The sequence below is a fragment of the Bactrocera latifrons genome, unplaced genomic scaffold, assembly GCF_001853355.1.
Source record: "Bactrocera latifrons isolate USDA-ARS-PBARC rearing strain unplaced genomic scaffold, ASM185335v1 scaffold_6, whole genome shotgun sequence".
Taxonomy (NCBI): domain Eukaryota; kingdom Metazoa; phylum Arthropoda; class Insecta; order Diptera; family Tephritidae; genus Bactrocera; species Bactrocera latifrons.
This window is the reverse complement of record NW_017537267.1, coordinates 648,892-666,200: the sequence shown is the minus strand read 5'-3', so window position 1 is coordinate 666,200 and position 17,309 is coordinate 648,892. Positions and strand designations below refer to the sequence as shown.

At 37.0% G+C, this 17,309-nt stretch overlaps 1 protein-coding gene and 1 long non-coding RNA gene across 4 annotated transcripts in view; one reads left to right on the top strand and one right to left on the bottom strand.

The window, feature by feature from the left end:
• LOC108974932 (trithorax group protein osa) overlaps positions 1–1,165 on the bottom strand; it is a 30,710-nt gene extending 29,545 nt beyond the window's left edge. For both annotated transcript variants that reach the window (XM_018943060.1, XM_018943061.1), the window contains exon 1: positions 643–1,165. In XM_018943060.1, coding sequence (XP_018798605.1) covers positions 643–645 — 3 coding nt within the window. In that variant the 5' untranslated portion in view covers positions 646–1,165. The remainder of the gene's footprint in view (positions 1–642) is intronic.
• The window catches only part of LOC108974935, a 146,743-nt gene that overhangs the window by 35,621 nt on the left and 93,813 nt on the right, over positions 1–17,309 (top strand). The window lies entirely within an intron of this gene.

Here is a 17,309-nt window from a genome sequence, read left to right as displayed (position 1 = left end):
TTTTTTTTTTTTTTTTTTTTTTTTTTTTTTTTTTTCAAGTCAATCGTCAAGTTGTAGATTATATGGTTTAAGATGCGTACGAATTTACTAATTAATTAATTAATTAAATTTAAAATAAATTTGAACATTTTAAAACGATGTATAATTTTTTAAATTTATTTTCTTCACGAATTGATTATTTCCCCTAGTTTATAAATGCGGTCCTTAATTTCCCTCTTCACCACCTTGCAGCGCATAAATATCACTAAAAAATTTGTGTGTAACAAAAATTGTTAATTTTTCCACATTTCTCCTGTCAAAACAAAATCCAAAAGATAACACAAAACCACACACCGAAAGCAAATATCGCGTTTAAACTCACACACACACACACATACAAAACCGCGAGTGGTGCACCATGAGTTGATTGACACGAGCATATCCTTTCAAGGATTTCCATTTGTAACAAGTATATTTACCATGTCGTACATTTTGACATGCAGAAATGTTTGCACTTCCTGCTTTGTTGAGATTTTCGCGATTTGTTTTAACTTTTTTTGTATTTTTAGCGTTATTTTTTTTTTTATTTGTCTAAATTATATATATGCATGCATGTCCTTGTGATGAAGGAAATATAATAAACTTGTATGTTTTTGAGCCTACCATTTGTGGTGAATTTAGCACGTGTAGAATTTTCGATGTAATCCTCAGTTATGTCGTTTGTTTCGCTGTAGTGCGTGTATCCTTTTCAATGTTAGGTATGTATGAAAGGACTAACAACTTCGGTCTAAATCTAGATTGCGGCGCGGAGTGCGAGCGCGTGGCAAACTAGTCGACAGGAGTTAACAGGGTGGCACACGTTAACAACGGTGTCAACGGCAATAACAATAACAATAACGGAAACGGATGCGCGCAACACGAACGGAGCTCAATCACTTGTGCTTCCTGTGATGTCAGGCTTGAAATATTTTCGTTTGATTGGAGAAATTAATTTCAGTTCAACAAAACTTGGCACAGTTTTCGAATGTATTGTAATTCTCTGTTTATTTCGTTTTTATATCGTAATTGCTTCCAGGAAGCGCGCGTCACCAGCGACCTACTGCGCGAACTATACGAATTGTGTCGTCGTTCAGCTCGTTGTCTGAGCGTGTTTCAGGCGCCTACGACCGTCGCTTTTCACTTTCAAATTAAAAATGTTGCCGAGGCGACGATATCAGTTAGTAATATAAGCCAGAGAAGCCAAGCGAGTCGCCTGTAAAACCGAAAAGTGCCAAAGTCAGCAGCAGCGGGTCGCGGTTGGTAAAGACGCATCAAAGGCCACAATAACGGCAGAGACGATCAGTGCTGCTGATCGCATGCGCTGAGCGGCGGCAACGTCTTCTTACAGCAGATCTCGAAATATTCGCGCCAGTGTTGTTGTTGTTACTTACCGTATGCGTTGGCCTTACAAAGTGCATCTCACAAGCGTTGAAATCGGTGACGTCTTCTCAGCACAGCGCACCGAATGCGGTTGCGAAATTCCGCCCTCGACCTCTGACAACTCGCTTCGAGCTGAACCCACAAAAACTGAGGATGAGATGCAAGAAGAAGAAACTCAAGAGAAACTGAAAGTGTTAAAAAATTAAAAGAAACAGTAAAGTAAACAAAAAAGTAACGAAAGCTGCGCTGAATAACAAAATCAATAAGCAAAGCGCACAAACAAAACACAGTCCGCAAGACTGGCGCGGTTCACTTACGAATCTGCTAAACACGCAGTTGAGGGGTAAAAACCGTCATTCAGTCGCATTCGTCACTCAGTTAAGCCATCACAGCAGCTACTCATATATATATACATTGCGGTTCCTCATTTTGGATGCGCTAACGACCAACTTATCTCTTCAAAAATGTGTGAGCTGGTGTGTTTTATATGGGAGAGCTGTAGAGCGATTGTGATGCTTGTGGTCGCAAGCTGCCGTTGTCGCTCACTCGTCGTTCATGACAATGACATCGCCATCGCTGACCAGCAGCCACTGCCGCTTGATGTTGTTACTGTTGTTGTACACATTTGTTCCGTACACCCGTTAGCCGAATGCGAGTCGAGAAGCAAAAGGCAGCCAGTGATAAAATGACTTGTAATGCGAAACAGTGGGACAAAATTTTAATCCGGAACGTGCAAGTTACTAGAAGATTATAGTATATTCAAAGATAGTGGAGCCTAAGTAGTAAGAACAGTCCCTGAAGCTCATACAAGAGTCTTATAATTACAGAATCTACTATGGAAACAACGATACAGCTTGTAGCTATATGTCAGAGTCTGTCCTTTTTTGGATTTCCTAAAATGTAATCTTGTTGTTTCCACATTAGCTTACGTAATTATAACACTCTTAGATGAACTCAAGTTCAACAAAAACTAAAGCTCAGAATTAATTATTAAAAGTTTTTCTCTTTAAATTTACTATTAACGAATTTTCCATAATGTTTGGTCTAAATACAAGCATCTCTATTGATATTCGCTGCAAGCGTTTGCTATAAAGTTTTTGAAGTTCAAAACCAGTTTCCATATCATATTTCTCACACATCCGCCTTTAATGTTCATACCATATTTACTACTGCTCATGTGAAGGAGAATACTTTCACAATCTCTACCGAGAGGTCCAAATAGACCACGGTGATCTTTATTTCATCATTTACCTAGCTCAGCTAGCATCTTCCAAACTAAAGTACTGGAGATAGAGAAGGCTTGTGAAGTTCTGTTGTACAAATTCGGCTCTACTAGCCTTGTCGTCGCCAAAGTTCAACTTCTGCAAAGACGGCTTTAATCACACTGCCAGATCAAAATCGGAGACGAAAAAGCAGTTGAATTTGCTGTGTCAGGAACCTGACGACGAATCCGAGGAATGTGAGCAAGCAGGTCAAAACTGATATTCACAACTAAATGCAGGATGATGAAACAGATATAGATAACCATAACAAAACTAAAACTAAGGACTTATTATATAGGTTCAGGAAAAGTATTTATAGACTTACAGCTACCATAACGTGACACTATTAATTTGGAAAATGAGGGCCAAAAATAGGAATATCCTACCATAGCAAACTCGAAGGATAGCAAGTACTCACTTGTTCCGTGAGTGGCTGGCTTTATAAGAAATCAGACATCAAATTTTGGAATCCATCAGATACCAAACCTTGGTATAAAAAAGCATAGGCATATCAACACTATAGAAACTTATAGTACTTTGATAGATAGTTCTTCGAATATTTTGTTTCCACTTTATTGTTTCAGAACTTTTTGATCTTAAGCTGATTTAGTTCTCCGGTTTCTTAGGAAATTGAGCCTTTACAGAGGTTTAGTCTTTCTATCTTCAAATCGGACTCAATCACACTTACATAGGAACAGCTTTTCGTTATTACCATATTAAAACAAGAAAAAATGTTAACTTCAGTTGCATCGAAGCTAAATACCCTTCACATGTGCATTTATGTTAATAACTATGTGTTCAGTTTGTATGGAAGCTATATGCTATAGTAATCTGATCTGAAAATTTTTTTCGGATATTATATGATGCCTTTAAAAATAATCTATACCAAATTTCGTGAAGATATCACGTCAAATGCGAAAGTTTTCCATACATTCCGATCGTTCGGTTTGATGGCAGCTATAGTCTATAGTGAGCCGATCGGAACAATTTCTGCGGAGATTACATTGTTGCCTTAAAAAATAATATAAACCAAATTTCGTGAATATATCTTGTTAAATGTGACAGTTTTCCATACAAGAACTTGATTCCGATCCTTCAGTTTGTATGGCAGCTATATGTTATAGTGATCCGATATCGGCAGTTCCGACAAATGAGCAGCTTCTTGTAGAGAAAATGACGTATACAAAATTTCAGAAGGATATCTTTAAAACTGAGACAGACAGACGGACAGACGGACATGGCTATATCTATTCAGTTCAACATACTGATTATTTATATGTATACTTTATGGGGTCTCCGACGCTTCCTTCTGGGTGACAAAATTAGCATACCCAGCACAGGGTATAAAAAAATTTATTTTTTTTTTTTTATAAAATGTGATCCAATTCGAGGTTTCTTACTTTTTCAAAGAAGAAACGTAGAACTTTCAAATTTAATAGCGAACGTTTATTATTGTTCGAAAGAATATTCTTTGGAATTTATTTTTTAAGTATTATCTACGTCTCAGACGGTCCATTCGTTGAGTTCAATTTTCGATGATCCGTTAGACCACGAACTTCAATTTCAGACATTAAATTGTCGCTTATAACGTTCTCACCGGAATTTCTTTTGAAGGAATATGGACCGATGATTCCACCTGCCAACAACCACATTGATCTGTTGTATTTTTCTGGATATAATGGCAGCTCTTGAATCTCTTCAGATTGCCTCATCGCTGAACAAAATTTGACTAGAAAGCGTCGGATCTTGTTGGAACTTTTCCAAAGCCCATAGTCGAAAGTGGTCGAGTGATTTCAGTTCTTTCAAAGGCTTTATTTTGTACGCCTTCAATTTAAGATCTCGACGTACAATGCGCCAACTCGTTTCACACGTGGGATATTCCGTTGTAATAAAAATAATTTTTCTCTGGCTCAGACACTCCTTTCGCTACACTGTGCACCACAGGTGGCGTTCCGCATAGCAGTGGCGGCAGCACAACATGAAACGTGAGCCAGCATAACCAAATAGTGTGTACGTTAAGCGAATAAACGAAACCGCAAAAACGCTAATACATAAATGCAAGTAATGCCAACAATGTTAATAGCGCTGGCAGTGGCTCTGGCTATAGCTTTGACTGGACCGCAGCAAGCTCATAGTGGAGACGAATAAGCGCACAATCACAAACAAGTTTTGCAACATTTTTTCTCTGAAAAGGTGAAACATTTTCCACTTCGTTGACTTGCTGGTCTCGTAACATGCAAATTTCTCGCAATTTACATGTCTCACCGACGGACAGTGCGCACGCATGCGCTGTAACACAAAATTGCTAGTCAACATGCGGCTTGTGTTGGTGTTGGGAGCGGACGATAAAGTGATAACTGAGCGCACGAAATGAGCAAGATAGTGAGAAAGAGAGGGAGTGTGGTTGAGAAAACCGGCAAACGATGATGTTTGTTTTTGAAGTTGCTTTTGTAGGCCTTCTTTCATTGGCGCATGGTTAAGTCACCGCCGAGTAACGGTTTGTTGGGAAACAAGTTTGCATTGTTTACTGGGCCTTTTATAGATTTTATTTTATTAATTCTTGGGTTTCTCATAGGTACACAGTAAGTAGTTTCACTTTCGTTTGCGTTTCGGCGTAGTCAAATTACATGGAGATACTTGTAGTCTCTCTTGCTCTCATTTTCGCTGTCAAGTGTAACGGTAGAGTGTTGATAACAGGTTTGCAGCATCTGTGCTTTGGTTATTACATGTTCGATTGTCACGAGGGTCTTTACCATGTTACGTCTGTGGTTGCACCTCACCTTAGCACCTTACCTTTGCGGTTTGTGCATCATTCTACGTAAGCAGCTGTGATCATTTCACTTCTGCTCTTTACACTGTATTCCGGATCACTTTTCCTTTCGATCCGTAGCCTGCGGCTGCATTTAAGTGACTTTTAATAATGTGCAAGCGGATGTTGCAAGTGTAGCTTCATGTGTTATGGCATATTTTTTGTTATCGATTTTATTTCTGAGTAATTTTTAGGTTCGTTATTTTCTCCCGCTGAAAAAAAGTTTTCAAAAGAGTATCTAAAACCAGTTGCCGCTACCATCTACCCAACTACCCATCCGCGCACGTTGCATTTGCCAATGTGGCAAGCATATTTCTTTTGTTATATAATCATCTTCGTGTGGCCGTCTGTTTATTTTCGTTCATAATTGCATTTTTCGCTGGCGACATTACAAAAATTTCAAGTTGCACCAACCGTCGACTGTTGGCTGGCTTATCGGTTGCTGCACAAAACGTTTGCGGTAAAATTTGTTGTAGTCACTTTGTTGCTGCGGTCACTTTCAGCAGTCGGCAGCCGCTGTAGATTTTGTGTTGCACGTTATTACGGTGTAGCGTTGTGGCTGTAGGTGCTGTTACTTCAACTGGAAATGAAAATGAAGTTGACCACTATCGCTGGAAGTTATTAAATTTTGTGGTCATTATTCAGCTCAGCTGACCGGCTGCTGGTGTTGTGCTTTTAGTCATTGGCAACGTGCTACGTTTCGTGCACCTTGTTGCAACCAGCGCATCGGGCGGCATCTTGCAACATAGCTGCTTGCCACCAGAAACTGGTTGGTACACCGCCTGGCTATGCCATACTTTGTTATGTTGCCTAAATATTGCCGGCTGTGCTATTGCCACCGTGTTACTTCCTTCTTCTCTTCGCGGTCATGTGGTTTAATATTTGCCTTAGAGGCGCTTCTTCTTTTTCTGTCCTTTTTATTTTTTGTACGTCAGATATGTCTATTTTTACGTGCAACTTTATTATTATCGTGCCTGGCCTATTGTGAGCTGCAATAAATCGATATTATAATCATAAATGACATTGTTTTCATTATTGGTCGACCGATTTTTGATTAAAGATTTTTTTTTTTTTGGATTTCTATTTGTTGAATTTAATTAAATTTGCGTCATAAATAGCGCTAGTCATTATTATTTATTGTCTACACGCTAAGTACAGTTATTTAGCTCAGCATCCATATAAGCGGCAACAACTGTACACTACCATTTGACACCTAAAAACTTGGAACCACAATGAAGTTCTCTATTTGGTCCATTACCTTAAGGGGTTAGGGTAAGGATTTAGATATATAAAAAATACTTTTTTTGGGAATTTATTTCTTAAATATGGATTGAGTAATTTTATTCGGACCTTTTGTACATTATTGAGCATACTTTTGACAATCGAATGAAATTGTTTCATGCAGAAATGTTGAAGCATAAGTCGGTAACAGAGCTTTTCCCAGAGCGTCTTGAGAAAAAAAAAACAGTTTGCGGTGTTCGCCATAACTCGGTTGGAAATTATCCGAAAAGAATAAAACCAAGAAAAAAAAATTAGTCAAATTATAATGAAATCTTCTCCCAACACCCTTAAAATAAGTTACTAAACGATAGTATTTTATATCTCATAAATGTGTACAAAGTTTCAAATGAATCGGTCAAGTAGTTTTTAAATGACACTGAACATGGACTTTGAAAAAGTAGTTTTGAGAAAAAAGGCGTCTAAAATTTATAAAAATATGTCGAAAAAAAATTACTCTACATCGTCAAAAGTGTGCTCAACAACAACTAAGTGGGAGGAAATTCAAGGTTTTCGGAAAACGGGTTTTTAGTGAATAAATTCACATCTCATCTTTCAATGTTTGGTGTATGAATGAAAATTACAGCGAATCTACACCCTATAAGCCTGCGAAATATGTACTAGATACCATTAGAACTAGGACGAAATGTTTCTCTTCAACTGGACACGCATGCTTAATATTCCAGAACACTCGTGTATATTTGTGCAATACGTTCGCCGAAATTGCAGTCTCTTTTTCTTTGCATCGAATTGATTATAATTACTGTGCATCAAATCTTGGAACTAGAAATGCAGGTAACAATTTTGAATAATATATTTGAAAGTGACAAAGCTAAAAAAAAAAAATTAAAATAGATAAATAATTATTTTAATTTTTTTTTTTAGCTTTGTCATCGAGTTGTGTAAAAGTTTTTTATTCATGTTTTGTTTTCCTTTTGCTGCTTTTACTCGTATTGCTATCCAAAATTCATGGTTATTGAGGAACTCTTTTTATTTTAACTGCAGCCACTTCGTTCGTTATTAATTTCCTTATGTTTTGTTTGAGGTTTGGCTTTTATGAGTGTGTATATTTACCATGAGTAAGATGGTTTCCAATTTAACAGCTACATATTGTACATATGTATGCGTCTCTATGCACGCCAATGCAGCCTATACTATGATTCACACGTCTATTTCACAGGAAATCGCGAATGACTTTATTTTCGACTAATTTGGCATTTATCGCGAGTCATTTGTATAATTTGCGGATTTGTACTTAGCAGCATAAATTTGTGAACTTAGTTCATTACAGACGAACTTGCGAAATTGTGGCAATTGGTGAATATTTTCTGTAAATCAACATATGTACCTTAGATGAACGCCTTAATTGTTTTTAACTCTCTGTAAAAAATAGTCATCAATATTTTAGACACATTTTTTACTTTAATGTTTTTTTTTTTTTTTTGTAGTGAGTCGAAGGTTTTGAGTCTGTCGATTCCGTCTGTAATTTTCTGTGCTGTTCCAGTTAGAGTCTGTAGTTAAAAAAATTGTAGAATTATGTCTGTTCAAATATTAAATTTCTCCTGTAGATACTATGTCCAAAGCATGGAAAATAATGCTCGATACATAAGGTTAACCGAATAGCTTTAATTAAGTATTAGGCATTGGACGCCACCATTCTATATATTTCGTAAACTAATTAGCCAATTTCAACTAAATTTATACGTAGGAGTCCTGTGTATTTATCAGTTTCTCTTAGATTTTTGTAAACTAAAATTTCGAAATAAGATACCTTATTTATGCTACATTTGTTATGTGAAAATATTATTTTTATATGAAATAGCTAAATTTTGGCCCATAGCATCCCATCTCCGAGTTTAAAATAGATCGGTTCATTAAATTTAAATCTTTGTGGGTGAAATTAAGCGTAAATTTCCCTTCGACGATGATGCTTTCCAGTAGGTTTCTTTCTTGTAATACTATCATTAATGTGTCTGTCATAATAAATATTTTCTCGGTATAATTTTGTAATAATAATCTCTTGTGGGTATAAATTGTCTACATATTACGGTTATTTGCCATTACGGATAACTTCGAAATCAAATGAAGAGCTAAAAAATGATTCATTATAATGTGACGTTATGTGATGTGATGAAAACATATGTATGTGCCATATTTAAAAAAACAAAAAGGGATATCTTATGTACTTATATGATGTGATACGATGCGATGTGACGTGACGTCATAGGATAATTGTGTGTTATATTATATTGATTTGATGTGTTTAAATATGATGTGATGTGACATTGTGATGGGAAATATGTGACTTATTTGAACGAGAAACGAAAACCATTTATTAGAGGTTAACCGGCTTCTGACCTTAAGGAATCGCACAACTTCCCTTATCATTATCATTTAATATTTTAGACATGAACAAAGGGTGATGCAAAAGTTGGTCTTTTTGACAACTGTTACTTGTTTTGTATTCAGAACAGCTTGTAATTTGATAATGAATAGACTGGAACAACGTTTGTAAATCGTGCCATTGTATTACTATAATTATATTTAAATTCGCGAATCGTATTCAAAGACAATTTTGTTCAGCGATATAGTTCACTGATGGTTGATTGGGTACTCAATAAACAAAATTGTCGCATTTCTTCTTCTTTATTGGCGCCAATTAAGACGATTCCAAGTGCAGCAAGGTCCTTCTCCACCTGATCTCCGCAAAGGAGTAGAAATTGGCCGTTAGTATTACGAGGACATCATGTTGTTGTGCCGTCGGCATATTAAATCATAGTTCTTATTACGTTTTCTGTGTTTGTCCTCAAAAGTTGGATCTTTCATCTTAGTGGTTTCTACGTAGCGGGTCCCAAACGCCGCGCAGAAGCTCGCTAGTATAGTATTAGTCGCATTTGGAGTTATGATAACCCACAAGCCATGGTTCAGATAAATCTTTAAAGTGTCACTGTTTAGTGTCCCCGTTTTGCTTTTGTAGAATGTTGATGTGGACAGCCTTTCAAGCCATGCACCCAAAAAAAACCATCTTCGATCGATTACGTGAAATTGCTTGTTAGTGCAAATAAGACCAAGTTGACAGACGCCTGGAAAAAGAATAGCTGATCGAATATTTAAAATATCGCCTGAAATTTAATTGAGCCAGCTGAGCGGCGAGCACCTGCTCCACAGGATTTTCAAAACCCTTGTCCTTATAACAAAGGTAAATTCTTGGCCATAACGTTAAATTATGTGCGTTTTTTATGTTCCCTAAAATCACATATCTAAAAAAAAAATACCCTATACTTATGATACTTGTTATTTGTTCTTTGTCGTCTACTGTGTCAGTAAATGCCGTTACATGTGAAAATTTAATGCTGTTGCCTATACATATATTACACATGTGCAAGTTCTTATTTGCAATTTGCGGATGTTGCAATATCGTTCGCTCTGAAATGAATTACAACAAAGACTTAAACTACAATCTGTGAGTGGAGGCCAAACAAACAAAATCTATATACATATATGTGTGTATGAAAAAATTATATAGGTAATGAAGATACGGAAAAGTTGCTGCAAGGACACGGTGTCGAAAGAAGTTAAAATGACGTTCGCCGTTGCAATGAAAGCTGCAACATAAGGTGCGAAAGGGCAAAAACATGCGACAGAAACTTTCGATTTTTATGCACTGCGACAGCGAGCAGATGAACTGCAGCTAAAAGCCGCAGCCTGCACTTTGCGCATACATACATACATACTGACGTACATGCCTTTGTGGCTACATATAGGCACCTTGCGAAGAGACGTCGAAAACTTATCGCACCCAAATGAAAGTGAAGCTGCTGCTGTTGTTGTATGGCGAGCCACTTTTGACTTTTTTTGTCGGTGGCAATTGGAGGGAGCGCATTTTGTTGCAACACGGATGCAAACGCACGTACCAAAGCTGATTGACGAGTTGCAAAAGCCGCTTCGAAGCACAGGTGAGAAAGAATAAGGGAGTGTCGAAATTAAAGCAGACGTTGCAAATGCAGTAAGCAAATGGTTTTTCACTACTGCCATAGATTGCTGGTGTGGCAAAGAAAGGCACTAGCAAAGGCGTGAAAGAACGACGCCAGCAAGGAGAATGACAAATTTATACCACGAAAAACTGAACACTACTGCTCAGTTGGTAAACGCGTGCGACGCGATGTGGAGGAGGCGATAAAGGTGAAGACTTCAAGAGGTGAGGTTTTCCCGCAAAGAGATAAGGCACATTCGCAAGTGAGTGCCGAGACTCCTACAAATGAGCTTACCTTCGTGTATACATCACATACATGTGTATGCATATATTTCTTATATTGTTGCTATTTTTCGTTTTTTTTTTTTCTTTAATTATGCGCATGTGCTCGTACTCCGCTCATACAGCAAAGGCAAACAGAGAATAATTATCAAGTTGGTCGTTGCAAGTGTGGAAATTTTTACAAGTAGTGAAAATGCATTCCAAATGTCAGGCATTAAGTTTTAGGTCTGTGCCGGTGCTGCATTGCTCTGAGTGTACTCGTTAGCTACTGACATGGCTTTGAAAGATGAGGGAGCTTGTTAGCATTTTTCCTGCACGGAATTTAGCGTGTACCTCAAATTTCTATTCCAAGTCAGTCTTTGTATTGAAGGCAGTTTATTTTGCTTAATTTTCAATTAGTAAAATGATCGTGGGCCTTCAAAAATATTTCTTTCCTTGACGTTTTTTTATTTACGTGGTTTTAGGTAGCTGAGATAACATGTACTTAATTTTTAGCACCAATAAAATCTTATATGGCAAAACTTCGCTGTTATTAAGGCAATAAATATAATATATTGGTTGTCAAAAAAGTGTTGCGGTATTTTTATTAAATTTTCAATTGATCGACTACAGGCCTTCCGCATCTTCGACCATCTCTACACCAGAACGAAAACGTTGAAACCATCGTTGTGCGGTGGAAATGGAAACTGTATCGGGTCCATAAACTGCACAAATTTACTACTTTATCGTAGTAGTATTGTAAAATATGCCGTATTTTCTCCTTATTTTGCTCCATGTTTGCGATACTATAGCTGACGAACGAATTAAAAGAAAGGACCATCAATCAAACACGTGTTAGCACGTGAAATGCGCTTTCCAAAAAGGTATAGCATGACTAAATAAAACTAGAACTACGCGCTCTCAGTGCCAACTAGCGAAAATACCGCAAGACTAGCGAAAATATCACGCTATTTCAAACGGCTAAGCCACGTCTAGAAACATAGCTGAACACTACTCTCTGTGCTCAAATGCTTTTCATATTTCGTTAGTAATTCTATTTGCTTGCTCTTTTGTGCTATGTTCTTTACTAAGCCCGAATTGGTATTATATTATTTTCGTGGAGGAAAGGAGTCATCTTTCATAGTAACACTTTTTGAAATATTTTGGAAAGACAGGATAGAAGACTGATTGCTCTGTATAAATACTGCTGTGTTAAGTCTTTCCCAGGTTTATATATCAAAATAGTCTGCGACTTTTTCCATGGATTAGGATAGTATCAATATTAAGAATTGCATTGAAGAGCAAAGAATGTACTTCTACAACGATATTTGGCAACTCAATTATCATTTTTGCGGTAATATTATAATATTTTGGTGACTTTTTTGGGTTAAGTTTCTTTATAAGTAGTATTAAAGTGACTCGTTAACTGTGAACAGCTGGAGAGCTCAAAATTGTTCTTTGGACAATTAGGCTGAAATACTTTTCTGGGTGATTTGCAAATCAATTAGCCTTTTACTCGTCATGGAATAATGAGTGACTTATAGAGTTTGGTTTTTGTTCGTCGAGAGGATTTTACTTCTCAATTTCCTACGCAGTTCGATGTAGCACCTGTTGGCAAGAGTTATTCCACGTTGGATTTCGAGGTTATTGCTGGTGCTGATACTGCTTCCAAGATAGACGAAATTATCTACGACTTCGAAGTTATGACTGTCAACAGTGACATAGAAATAAAGTCGCGAGTGCGACGACTGTTTGTTTCACGACAGGAGATATTTCGTCTCACACTTGTTACGTGGGTTTATGGGTTTCAAAAAATCTAATTTTTTATTATTTTGTTAAATTCTACAAGACTTCTAGAATATTGAAGAATTTTCAAGTTGATCCGATAATGAGATACAGTCTTGAGAACTTGTGCGCTCGAGGCTAGCTAGGCTTTGAAAGCGTTTTTCTTGAGACTGTCCTTTTGAAGTCGGTTCGCAAGATTTCTAGAATTTATAGAAATGGTATTTCATTAAATTTTACACAAGAGTTTTTATTTGTTCGATTACAACTATATGAAAAAAATTTTGAGAAATTTTAGCTGTCAACTCTTCAACCTCAAAATTAATTATGGAAAACTTTCAAAGCTACTGCAATAATATAGTTAATACTCACCGTTCTTTAAGGACAGTCGGATCTACGTAACCGGAATAAACCCTGAATTTAATCCGGCCAAGGACTGTCCACTCGGCACCATTCAGCAACAATATCTAGCAATTATACGAAAACTATGAAATAAGTTAGTATTGTGGTGTTATTGGTAGTAATAAAAAGGTATCTCATATAAGTAAGCTCTAACTCGCCTTAAAATTACTAATTGTTTTTATGAGAAGCTCTTTCTCCGTTTCTTTGGGTAACAAAACCTGCAAAAGAGTAACCTTTTGCTACTTCTTCCTTAGAAAATTTGTTTAAAAATAATCTGAATTTTATTTTATGCGCAGTTAATGCGAAATGCACATTTAGTAGCTGCAATATTTACCTATTTCCTTTTCATTTCGCCAATTGCACACTGTGCGGAGAAAATGGTGATAAAGCGCTTTTCGTGCTTCATCTCAATTTCGCCGCAATCTCTGTCCCTTGCCACCATTAGGCACCTCAACCTCACAACTTGCAAGTCTCGTGAGGTGTTCGATAGTGCAACGTCGTTCACATTGTGCCACTTATTGGTTTCTTCCGTTTGTTTTTACTTCGTGCGTTCACACCTCGACACCCTTGCGCCTGAGCTGCTTGGCTGAAGCTTAATTTTTTCTTACACCATTTTCCAGCGTTTTTTGTGGCTACTATTCGACTTTGCTCTACTCTTTTGAACTCTTTTCTTCGTGCACCGTGCTAAAGTGTTGCGGCAGGCGACGTGCCTCATGATAAATTTCACAGCACGCAAGCTGCCGTGGCCTTCATTTAGCACCACCCGAATGCACACTTGAAAGCTCCCACTCCCACTCAACGCAGCCGCTTTGCGTTTGAAACTCAATCCCCCTTGGCTTGGCTTGGCGTTGTGTTTGCTTTGCGCTAGCCGTGGCTCCTCTGCTTCTTCTTCAACTGCTTCTAATTCTCGTTGGTGCGCGCGTTGCATTCGTTTGTTTGTTTATGCGTTTGGTTTTGTTGCCGTTCGGTGAAGACGTCAACCGCACACACAGTGGGGCTGGCTTGCAAACGCCCAGCCTTGGCTGTGACTGAGCTGGGCTGAGCCAGCCGCTGCTTAACTTTCGGCTTAAAGTGGCTTATTGTGTATTTCGTGCGCGCCATTGTCAATGTTATAGTTTTAACTGGTCGTTGCGCCATTGTTGGTGTTATTGTTGTCGCTTTATTGTCTTCATGTTTGTTTTGCTCGACGGCGCTATCTTTGTTGCAGTTCGGTTCGTGCTGTTGTGATTGGCAACATTCACCTTTAGATTGTTACGACGATCAGTGCGGCTGTTGCCGTTGCTGTTGCTTAAGCAGCTGTTGTGTTGTTCTTGCTGTTGCAGTTTATGTATTTTACAACAGCAATTGTTGTCATTGCTGACATCCTGCGCATGCAATTTTAATACTATTGCATCCCGATTACGTGCCTTTGATCTGTCGTTTTCTTTATTGCTGTCTGCGTCATTGTTTGCTTTTGCGCCGTGTTTTTCGTGTGCAACGAGACCATGGTAATCGGTGAATTCGGTGTGTCTGTGAAAAGCTGAGGTTTCGTACGCCTTTTGCTACTGCATATTTAATAGCAATATTTATTTGTTTGCAATTTTGGAAAATTGTTCGACTTTGGGATGCAAATGGGGAATATTGATGCTTACATTGTCTGTAGCAAAAACTGGATTCTCAGCATGTCTTTTATGACTTTCGTCGACAATTCCAACAATATGGATACTTGACATTTTTAAGAAATATTCTAAACTAGAAATTATACAATTCATACAATTGGATCAATTGAGGTGCAGCTTGATTTTTTGATATGTGAAAAGCTGGGATATTTTTCTTTTTGAAAAATGTGCTAAAATTGGTATAGTTAACTTTTCTCTAAAATAATAAATTGTTCATGATCCCTTTCAAGCATGTACAAAAAGCCCGCGAAAATACTCGTGAAAAGAATTTTTATATGAGGAGTTAAATTTAATAAAATATGATAGGATTTGATATGCGTAATTTAAAAGACAAATAATTAATAAAGTAATAACGAATAATGAATAGAACACGTCCAAAGGTTACAATCGGCTCCTAAGTTATAATTTCATTGAGAGAAGTTTTTTCCAAAAATTACAAATGAAATTGAAAATCGACACCGCTGGTCTACAGTGATGAATATCGATGATTTCATACTATATGACTAGGTCTCGTTTATTTTTAAATCTTTATTTTTATTGTAAATTTAAAACCAGAAAACATGAACCCAAATAACATATTTATATGCCAATTTAGTTTTGAAAAGCAAGGATACGTTCAAGTAAACTGATAAGAAAAAATCGAAAACATATGCTTAGCTTCAACAAAACTACTTTTAATGAGGGTTTCCTTTTTAATTATGCAATATACAATTTATTTTTGGCACCAGCAATAATCTGCCCCTGATAGGACGATTCATTTAAGCTTGGTTGAACAGCTCTTTCTCTTACTAACTAAAATTTCCAAAACTATCCGAAACATTTTCTAGATGATTAAGGGTACAGTCTAACTTGAAATTCATATTTACTCCTAGAGTCTTGTCAACATATTTTTAAAATCTTTTCGTAATTTGTTGATTTATAGTTATCTTAGAATTTTTAATATCAAATTTTTTATACTAAACTTTTCTGAACAGTCATATGCGTCAGTTAATCTGTATCTTTCATTAAGTACTATCAAGTATTCCACGCTTAAAATTTTCATAATGTGCTTCGTAATTTTTTTTTTTTAATTTAGTTAAAATAATACTTCTCGTTGAACGCTTTGAAATATCTTTGTCATTCCTAACTTCATAACTTGTTCCATTAATTTTCACGACCATCTTTGAAAAGAAAAGGGATAATTTTATTAAGTAATTCAGGGCATTTTGTGAACCTTAATTTCAGATAATTTTAGAATTGGAATTGGATATAACATAACGACTGTAACTACTTACCCAGAATAATGATTATATTACATTATACCTCATCTATCTTGGAACCAGGATCAACTCCAACAACAATATCAGCCTATAAAATAACTCTTGCCAACAGACAATTGAGAAATAAAGTCCCCTCATAAACTCTATAAGCCACTCATCATCTCAGCTCTGCTATATGGTGCACATATAAATATATGTGTAATGACAACATCTGCTAAGTCGGTGCTACGAATTTTCAAAGAAAAAGTTCTGCGGAAGATTTATGGTCCTTTGCGCATTGGCGACGGCGAGTACCACAGCTGATGGAGCTATGAGCTGCGCGAGATATACGGGGACATTATGATAGTTCAGTGAATCCAGAGACAACGGCTCTTCCCGATGGATGAAAACACTCCAGCTTTGAAGGTTTTCGATTGGAAGCATAGTTAGAGAGTTCAGGTGGAGAATGACCTGACTGCAAGTGGTATCTCGAATTTCATTACTTAATTGAGTATTTAAAGTCACGCAAAAAAAAGGCTTAATAAACTTCGAGAGTAATGTTTCTGTATGGAACGTTTATATGTATATTCCAAGCTTTCATACCATACAATATTTTTACGTACTGAAAGTTTATTTAAAAACGAACGTGAATGAAAGTGTCCCTGCATGTGACAGCATATTTTCCATTCAGTTTTTTGTTGCTTTTGTTACCTTGCAAAGTTCATGCTTTGCTGCATTTAAATCGCATCACTTCGATGAACCTTGGAAACCCCGCCGATTTCTAACGCTTCGATGAATTAAACACCCACCACGGTGGATTCCAAGCTATTCAGGGTGGGTATGTAGTCAAATTCAACCCACGCATACATGTACACATATGAGCCGTTATATATAAATATATGTGTAATATACACCCGTGTAGGAGGTCACGCTGAAAGTGTAGGGGATAATTGCCGTGTTGCCAAAATACACTAAACATTTTTTGGTAGTGTGATTTTTTTCTTCTGTTGTACAGGTGTATTAAACATACATATGTACATACACAAGCACATAGGTATGTCCGTGCATTCTCCGACGATGACGTTAAGTCTTCGCGCTTAGGTGGATGCCTGTCGTAGTCGCGACGATAAAATTGTCGGCAGTGACATACTCATTTATACACGTGTACATATGTATCGGGTGATTTTTTAAGAGCTTGATAACTTTTTTAAAAAAAAAAACGCATAAAATTTGCAAAATCTCATCGGT